A 9,053-nucleotide genomic window follows, 5' to 3' on the forward strand; every position below is an offset into this window, starting at 1 on the left:
CCTGCTCCTCCAGATGAAGCCTGCAGGATGACCTTGGACCAGTCACAGTTATCTCAGAAATCTCTCAGTCCACCTACCTTGCAAATTGTCTGTTGTACGGAGGGGAAGGGAAGGAGTTTGTAAGCAGCTTTGAGACTCCTTAACGGTAGAAAAAAGCAGGATATAAAAAACCAACTCTTCTTCTTCAGTTCTACAGCCATCTCATAATCTGCTCTGAAGTTTTAGTCCTTCCAACTGCATAACTAAGGATGCATAACTTGGAGATCCTGCATCACAGGATATCCAAGAGGACTCTAAATGAGAGTTTCAAGGGATCAGGTGGCTCAGTGGTAGAACACCCGCCTGGTCTGTAGAAGGTTTCCTCTTGAGTCTCTGCCAACTCTCCCGGAAAAGATTGTTTGTTGAAGTGATGAGAAAGACCTAAGGCTTTGGATAGCCATTACCAGACAGAGAAGACCACACAGATCTTCACTGACCAATGGTCTGGTTTGGCAGAAAGCACTTGGATGGATTCTGTTATGTGGAGTAGAGTTCCATAACTCAGTGGCAAAACATCTGCTTTGTTTGCAGGAGATTCCAGTGTCATTCCCCAAAAGTTAGTTAGAAATGTGTGCAACCTCTGTTGGGGATTATAGAGATCAGCGCCTGTCAGATTGGACAATACGAAGCTTCACAGACCCATGGTCTCACTTGGTATAAGGCAGCTTCATGTGTTCAGTGGTTTGGGATGCGGGAGATGAAGTAGAACAACGGGTGTAAGAGGCAGAACTTCCAACTTGCAGAATTGAAATGGATTGCAGAATTTGGCACGGAATTTGCACTGAAAGTCCATAAGGTACCAGACCAACCTAATCTATTCTTTTCTTCCACCTAGCAAGAGAGGGCAACCATTGAGACTAACGTGGTGCACCATAATGCTACCCCCCGAACGTGATCCTCCCAACACTTTCCTTGCTGCTCTCACACATTGGCTGCTATCGGTGCCTCCTCGAAAGCTGTCTTGAAGACCTGCAGCAGGGACCTCCTCACTGCATCCTGGAACTCCTGTCCCACAAAGACATAGAGCAAAGGGTTGATGCAGCTGTTGAACATGGCTAGGCACTTGGATAGAGGGATGGCCACCATGCGCACGACGTCTGGAACGACAGCCATGGAGATCCTGGCCAGCGCCAGAGCATGGTAGGGCAGCCAGCAGAGAAAGAAGCAGAAGATGACCCTGGTGACCACCACCAGGGGCTTGCTGGACTTGTTGAACTTCTTCTTGCGCATGGTCACCACCAGGACGGTGTAGGAGATGGAGATGACTAGCAAAGGCATGAGGAACTGGTAGAGAAAGATGCAGATGGTGAGGACTTCAGCTTCCTGCCAGTCCTGGAAGACATCCAGGTTGCTGCAGGAGGTTCGGTTCTTTTCTACCGAGGTCTCGGTGAAGAAGTAAGAGCTGGGGACAAAAAAAGCTAAGGAGAGCAGCCAGAGAGCCCCACAAGCTGCCCAGGTGAGCCGCGGGGTACGGTAGTTCTGGCACCAGACGGGGGCCACCACAAGCACACAGCGGTCCACGCTGATGGAGCTGAGCAGCAGCACCCCACTGCAAAGGCTGAGTCCAAAGAGGCAATTGGCCACCTTGCAGGCCACAGAGCCAAACGGCCAATCCAGGTCGAGGGCCAAATTCAACACAGTGATGAGGATCAGGGAGGTGGACGCCAGGTCGGCCAAGGCAAGGTTGAAAAACCAGACGGTGTTGGACGTCCAGCGGAGTTTCCAGCCGGTGACCCACAACACCACCCCATTCCCGGTCACTCCTGTCAGGAAGATGAAGCCAAAGGCTACCCCAGTGGTGACCTTTACTGCGTGGCGCACTGCAGGATCCTCCAGGAGCACTGGGGGAGAGGAATCGTTGGCTGCTGGGATTGTTGGCATCTCCCTGCTAAAAAGAAATTGAGAGAAAGAGAGATATGTTGAGAAGGGAACACGGGTGTAACACCCATGGGAACATAGAGGGTCAAATGACCCAGGCGCCGGCCATTTTGTCACATGGGGGCGCAAAATCACCCCACCCCCTCCTCCTTCCCTCCTGAGTCCATACACCCTCCCAAACACCTCCAAGTCAAGCAGGTGCTGCCCCGGGGACCATTTTCCCCTGGTACGCCTCTGGAAGGGAATGATTCCCCTGTGCCTTAATTGTTGACCAAGTAACTTACAGGGCATGTTCCTTAAACATATGCTTTGGGCATATCTAGTCATTCTGTTCTTTCTGGGAGGAAATGTATTACTCATTTCAATTCTGTATTGCTCATTTCAAACTGGCTCCCAGTAGAGTTCCGAATCATCTTCAAGGTGTTGGTGTTGACCTTTAAGGCCTTACGCGGCCTGAGACCATTGTATCTTCGAGACCGCATCACCCCGTATGTCCTTGTACGGCCTCTTCGATCAATTGAGGCCAATCTACTGGTGGTCCCTGGCCCCTCGATGATGCGGCTGGCTTCCACGCGGGCCAGGGCCTTTACGGCTCTGGCCCCAGCCTGGTAGAACGCTCTCCCTCCAGCTGTCCGGGCCCTGCGGGACCTTGGTGAGTTCCGCAGGGCCTGTAAGATGAAGCTGTTCCGCCGGGCCTTTGGAGGAACCGGCCGCTGATGGTGTCCCCCCCCCCCTTTGGCCCCTTACATCTGGGCCGTTTGTCACCTAATGGGACTCGCCGTCCCTCCCTCTTGGGGAGAGGACTTTGAAAATGGATGCTGTCGGATGCCACTTATATTTATACTTGTATTTATTACATCTAGTATATTTAGTTTTTACTATTTCTATCGCTGCTTTTAAATGTTTTTAGCTATCTTATGATTGTATTATGTTTATATGTTGTGCACTGCCCGGAGCCCCTCGGGGATAGGGCGATATAAAAGTCTAAAGAATAAATAAATAAATAAATAAATTATGCATGTCCACTGTTTTTGGAGGATGCTTATGTACTTTTTAATTAACTACCCATCCTTTTGCAGGGATGGCCAACCTATGGAGCTTCAGATATTCATGGACTACAATTCCCATCAGCCCCTGCCAGAATGGCCCAATTGGCCATGCTGGCAGGGGATGATGGGAATTGTAGTCCATGAACAGCTGGAGTGCCATAGGTTGGCCACCCTTGCTTTAGAGTCTAACCAACAGTCAACAAAAATGGACGTGCCGTTACTTACTACAGCTAAAATATTGGTCTTGCAGCATTGGAGAGATAAATGGCCACCTCCTGCAAATCAATGGATCAAGGACCTTAGAAATGTTTCAGTATTTGAATGCATGGCATATAGATGACATACACATTTGGACTTATTTTCAGATGTTTGGAAACTTTTTTATGGGAACGCATATGTCGACCCATCATTGTGGTTCTATTTTTGTTTCCAGCTCCATATATGTTTTTTCCTCTCTTGTCTCAAATTCGTTACTGGGTTTTGAGAAGGGAACAATGAATGGCATCTTGGGTCACACTCTTCTAGTGTTGCCAGCTCCAGGTTGGGAAATACCTAAAGATTTTTGGGGTGGACCCTGAGAAAGGCAAGGTTTAGAGAAGGGAGGGACATCAGTTGAAGATAATGTCATACAGTTCACCTTCAGCAGTAGCCATTTTCTCCTGGTGAGAAAATGTTGCCCAGAGATCAGTTAAAAGAGCAGGAGATCTCCAGCCACTGGCTGGAGCTTGGCAACCCTACACTCTCCTGATTTAGAATTTCTGGCTTTTGAACCCCCTTGTGGTACAGTGTCTTAACAATGCAAGTGGAGAAAGGTTCAGTTCAAATCTAGCTGGCTACAAATTCACTCAGTGACAGTCAGCAAGCTATCTGCAATCTATGAACCATGACGCGGGCTTGCCCTGCAAAAACCCTTACAACAGCCCTGCAAAGTAGGCCAATATTCTTGGGACAGCAGAAGGGGACAGAGCTGTGGCTCAGCGTTAGAAAAAGAGTTTGGATTTCTACCTTGCTTTTCTTAAGAACAAAGTGACTTAAAAACTCATTTTCCCTTCCTCTCCCCATAACAGACCCCTTGTGAGGTAGGTGAGGCTGAGAGAGTACCAAAGAGCTATGACTAGTCCCAGCAGGCTTCATGTTGAGGAACAGGGAATCAAAGGACCTGAAGTGTGAGGTAATACCGCTTTCTGCTTCAGGACTTCACAACTGGTATGAATAACAACAAATATGTCCGACAGGAGGAACAAGCTTCGTAGACTTTAGCTGAGGCCCAGTCAGACCTACTCTCCTGTCTCTTCCTCAGCCTGAGGGACGTCAAGGGAGTTTTCTGAGTAGGCCTAGGTTATAAATTGCTGCCATACTACTGTCACGCACTGCGGGACCCCAGCTGGAGGTTCAGTCCCCATGAAAGCTGAAAATCCTACCGTTATCTAACCACTCAACCTTTAAGTGACTGGCAGACAGAAAGGAAGACTACCGCACTCAACGATAAATTGCAGGATTCACTAAGGTGGAAACTGTAATGGACTAGAATGAATGGCTTTAAAAGGGCAGTAGGCAGATTGATGGAGCAGGGGGTCCGAGGTGGCTCTAACCAAACCTCTTCACTCAGAGGCAGTAAATCTCTAAAACCAGAGGTGGGATCCAGCAGGTTCTCACCAGTTCCCGAGAGTGGGTTACTAATTATTTGTGGGTGCCGAGAGGGGGTTACTAATTGGGTCTGCTTTTCCGTTAGAAATTCCATTCGGCCCAAAAATCATAAAGTCCTGTTGTTTCCTATGTGGCTGGTTAGCGAAGGTAGAAAACGGGATAATTCTCCCTGTTGGGCTGTTTTAAAAACATGTTTTAGAAATATGGTAAAGGGCCTCGTTTAAGGAAAGTATCCTTCTTTTGATTTCTAAAAACAAAATTAAGTCTTTGAAAGTATTAAGTATTTGACAGGCAGTTAATTAGGGGAGAAGTAGTTGATTCTGTTGGCAGTAGACGATAGGACTTGCTATAATGAGTTTAAATTATGGACAGAAAGATACCAGCTGGAAATTAGGAACTTTTTTTTTACAGGGAGAGTTTTCTACAGCAACAGAGAAATTATTAATGCCCCGCCCCCAGAATGCCCGGCCACGCCCCCGTCGTGCCTCGGCCAGCCCCATTGGTGCTACGCCACTGTTTGAATCCCACCACCATGGGAACCTGTTATTAAAAATTTTGGATCCCACCACTGTCTAAAAAGCAGTACTAGGAGGCAACATGGGGCCTTGGCCTCTATTGGCCTTCCAGAGAAACTGGTTGGCCACCATGTGAAAGAGAAAGCTGGATTACAACAGACCAGCTCTTGCATTCTTTTCTTAAAATTATTTAAATAAGGTGTTTTTTTTTCTCCATTTGGAACGAGTTCATGCTGGTTTTCAGGAATGGAGAGCTAGTTTTCCTTTTTTAAAAAACAGTCATTGGGATGATAAAGAGAATTTTTAAAAATGCAGCAATCTCATTAGATCAGGCGAGCAGATAAATTGAAGCAGTGAAACCAAGCTGGCTACCCAAAGAGAGCCGATCTTTGTCCAGCTACCTTTTTGATCTTTCGGGCCACTGTAGGTCCACAGTGGCCCTAGTTTGTCTAGTCTGGTGGCTTCTTTGAGTTATAACCGTCAAACTCGCAGCCCTCCAGATGTTATGGACTACAGCTCCCATCCTCGGAGGAGGACCTACTCGTGCTCCCTGGCCCAAAAATGATCAGGCTGGCCTCGACGAGGGGCAGGGCCTTTTCAGCCCTGGCCCCTACCTGGTGGAACAGGCTCCCTAGGGAGATCAGGGCCCTGCAGGACTTACAGAATTTCCGCAGGGCCTGCAAGACGGACCTGTTCCGCCAGGCATTTGGCCAGCCTGGTTAAAAATACATCTACCATGTCATCTGGCCTCCCGTGGGCACAAGGGGGGGAGGGGGGTAGCCAGACGCCATCCACATTTTTAATGAGTTCTGTTTTTATGTAATTAATATTTAAATTATATTTTAATGTATGTTTTAACCTTGTTGTGAACCGCCCTGAGCCCTCAGGGGGAGGGCAGTATATAAAATTAATAATAAATAAATAAATAAAATCTACCCCTGCCAGCATGAGGCTGGCAGGGGATGATGGGGGCTGTAGTCCATTACATCTGGAGGGCCATGAGTTTGACACCTGTGACTGGTAGGTGGGACTCATAGCCACGTGGTACTCCCTGTGACATGTCAAAGCATCCTTAGCAAGTTTTTTTCTCTTGTTCTGTAATTGTTGATTCTAATGAGAATATTGTACTTTTTTTTAACCTCATACCTTGTACAGTCAAATACTACTGTATTTCTTTTTTTTTGGCCTTCCCTCTGTTTATCTTTTCATATAGACTACGTATTTGAAAGAATCAATGAACAACATGTTTACAACTTTCTGGAAAACCTTGAATCACGGAATCACGGAATTACCAGATCAGTGGGGGCAACCCACTTTCTCATCCTCTTTTTGTTTTCGGCCTTACATTCTTAACGGGTTACATTTGTTTTAAAACGTTTTCGGCCCCTCCACCAAATGTCCTCCCACCTACTGGTCACCTGGACTTGGGTGGTGATGGTGGGAAAGGGCCGTCAAGTCACAGGTAACTTACAGCGACCTCCCTAGGCAAGAGACAGTGGGAGGTGGTTTGCCATTTCTTGCCTCCATGTAGGCCGAGAGAGTTCAGAGAGAGCTGTGGCTAGCCCATGACCACCCAGCAGGCTTCATGCGAAGGAGTGGGGAAATCAAACCCAGATCTTCAGATCAGAGTCCACCACGTACCATTACACCTTCTTTAGCATATGTATCAGTGCTGATGCTTGTCAGTTTCAGATCTTAGGAAAAGCACACTCTCCTTATACAAAAGGGAAAGGTAGCAAGCCTCTTCAAAGATACCGTTTGGCGCACATCTTTGCATGATCTGCAGAGGTCCTTTATTAGGTAATTGTGCAGATTTAATTAACTTCAGACCTTGGAGGAGGTATTTCTCCGGTGGGCAAAAGAAAAGGTTGAAAAATGTCTTCCAAGGTGATGTCGTTACCGTGCAGCTGCGCGTGATCTGCGAAGAGAGCTACTTCATTTGGCAAGCCTGTGCAGATTTAATCAAACGAGTAAATCGCATTCTGGCTGTTGTGTTTTTTCCAGGCTGGTGGGTTTTTGCTCGTAACGTTTCCTCTGCATCGATGGCTGGTATCTTCAGAGGCATACCACACAGCCCAGAAAACCCACAACAGACTCTAGCTGTGAAAGCCTTTAACAGCACACTAACCCTCATTTGTAGGACTAACATTTCTTCAGCAGGGTCGCAGCCCTACTGAAGTGGTGAAGTGGTTAAAAGCAGGCGGACTCTAATCTGGAGTTTGAGGTACCCCACTTCTACACATGAGCGGCAGACTCTTATCCGGTGAACCGGATTTGTTTCCCCACTCCTACACATAAATGCCTGCTGTGTAACTTGGGGCTAGTCACAGTTCTCTCAGAACTCTCTCAGCCTCATCTACCTCACAAGATGTCTGTTGTGGGGAGAGGAAGGGAAGGAATTTGTAAGCTGCTTTGAGACTTCTTAAGGCAGAGAAAGAGAGCCAGTTTGGTATAGTAGTTAAGAGCAGCAACCTCTATTCTAGAAAACCAGGTTTGATTCCCCACTCCTCATGAGCGACAGACTCTCATCTGATGAATCTGATTTGTTTCCCTACTCCTACATTCCAGCTGGGTGACTCTGAGTTAGTCACAGTTCTCGCTGAACTCTCCCAGCCCCACCTACCTCACAAGGCTTCTGTTGAGGGGGGAGGAAGGAAAGGAGATTGTTAGCCACTTTGAGACTCCTTTCGGGAGATAAAGGTGGGGTAGAAATCCAAACTCTTCTTTATATTATTGTTTGCTGTGGGGGACTTCTGGGAGCTCACAGGGGCTGGGTAGCCCCCCAACTCCATTTTTCAACCCCCCCCCCTCCAAAGTCTTTCCTTTTAGAGCATCATTCCCTCCTGTGGAAGGAACTATAGCCATAATGGAGATTCAGCACTCTGTTGAGGTGTGAGGCCAACATGTAGCAAAATATTGGTCAAGACAGCAGCGGGCGTGATTTGGAAATTCTGGGCACCAAGGTCCTTTTCCATGGCGACATCCTGTGCTCCTCGGGGCTGGCAATGCCACCTTCTCCCACGCAGCCCCACCACCCACCGCTGCCACCTTCCCACCCCCACCCCTATCTCTATAATTGAAATTCTCAAGGGCAAGCTCAGTTGCTCTGGTTACAGCAGAACTTCTGCCGTTGCTTGGAAAATTACACAGAGCGGATGGGAGACGGAAAACGGAGTCAGCGAAAGCGCTTTTGTCTGGGCAAAGCTAAGAAAAAGTTGCACTCAGATTGCAGGGTTGTTTAGTTCACAAGAGAGGTGGAGGGGTGGGGGTGGGCATCGACGCAAACCGGAACCAGGTCTACGCAGGATGTGCGATCGGGCAGGTCGGATCTGGTTGTGATTAAAAAGCCGCCAAGCTGGGCGAGTAAACAGAGCTGATCAGCAGGCGAAACCGCAAGAGATCTCCTCTGTAGAAACAGCCACAGAAACCCACCCCCACATCTGGTGATCCATGAGATCTCCTCTGTAGCAGATCTCATGGATCACCAGATGTTTGGGGGCTCTGCGGCTGTTTCCGTGAGAAGGGAAACTCTTCTCTTGATGCAAGGCCGGAGTGTCCAGTAGCATCTTTGGGGACAATTAGGCTTCTAAGTTTTTTTGTGAGCCCTAAATGACTTGGGTCTCACCTATCTGAAGATGTGTTTGCACCCATATGAAGCTGCCCTAGCATGAGGTCTAGTGAGGGGGAGGGCCCTCCTGGTGATCCCTTCCCCTGTTGCTGTGTGGAGTATGTGAAAGAGCTGTCTCTGTGGCTGGCCCCAGATTATGGATTTGCCAGGCAGCAGCCCTTTATGGGTTTCTGTGTCTGACAAAGACTATCCTCTTCACCCAGACCAGGGGTCTGCAACCTGCAGAGCTCCAGATGTTCACAGACTACAAACCCCATCAGCCCCTGCCAGCATGCTGGGGTTTGTAGTCCATGCACA

General features: G+C 48.1%; 1 protein-coding gene across 1 annotated transcript; it reads right to left on the reverse strand.

Annotated features, from left to right (window-relative positions):
* Nucleotides 1–960: 960 nt before the first annotated feature.
* On the reverse strand, nucleotides 961–8,694 carry LOC125435470 (chemerin-like receptor 1). The gene is made up of 2 exons (XM_048501670.1): nucleotides 8,567–8,694; nucleotides 961–1,927 (listed from the first exon to the last, which is right to left on the reverse strand). The coding sequence occupies exons 1-2, from the start codon at nucleotides 8,692–8,694 to the stop codon at nucleotides 961–963; spliced, it is 1,095 nt and encodes a 364-aa protein (XP_048357627.1).
* Nucleotides 8,695–9,053: the final 359 nt, after the last annotated feature.

Source organism: Sphaerodactylus townsendi, linkage group LG06 (assembly GCF_021028975.2).
Source record: "Sphaerodactylus townsendi isolate TG3544 linkage group LG06, MPM_Stown_v2.3, whole genome shotgun sequence".
NCBI lineage: Eukaryota > Metazoa > Chordata > Lepidosauria > Squamata > Sphaerodactylidae > Sphaerodactylus > Sphaerodactylus townsendi.

What these genes read in the sequence shown, in the direction of transcription:
- LOC125435470 (XM_048501670.1), bottom strand. Translation starts at nt 8,694, where the DNA reads ATGCTACTGGACACTCCGGCCTTGCATCAAGAGAAGAGTTTCCCTTCT. An exon ending in GATCTCATGGATCACCAGAT is followed by an intron (nt 1,928 to 8,566) that starts GTGGGGGTGGGT and finishes ATTTCTTTTTAG; the next exon opens with CAGGGAGATGCCAACAATCC.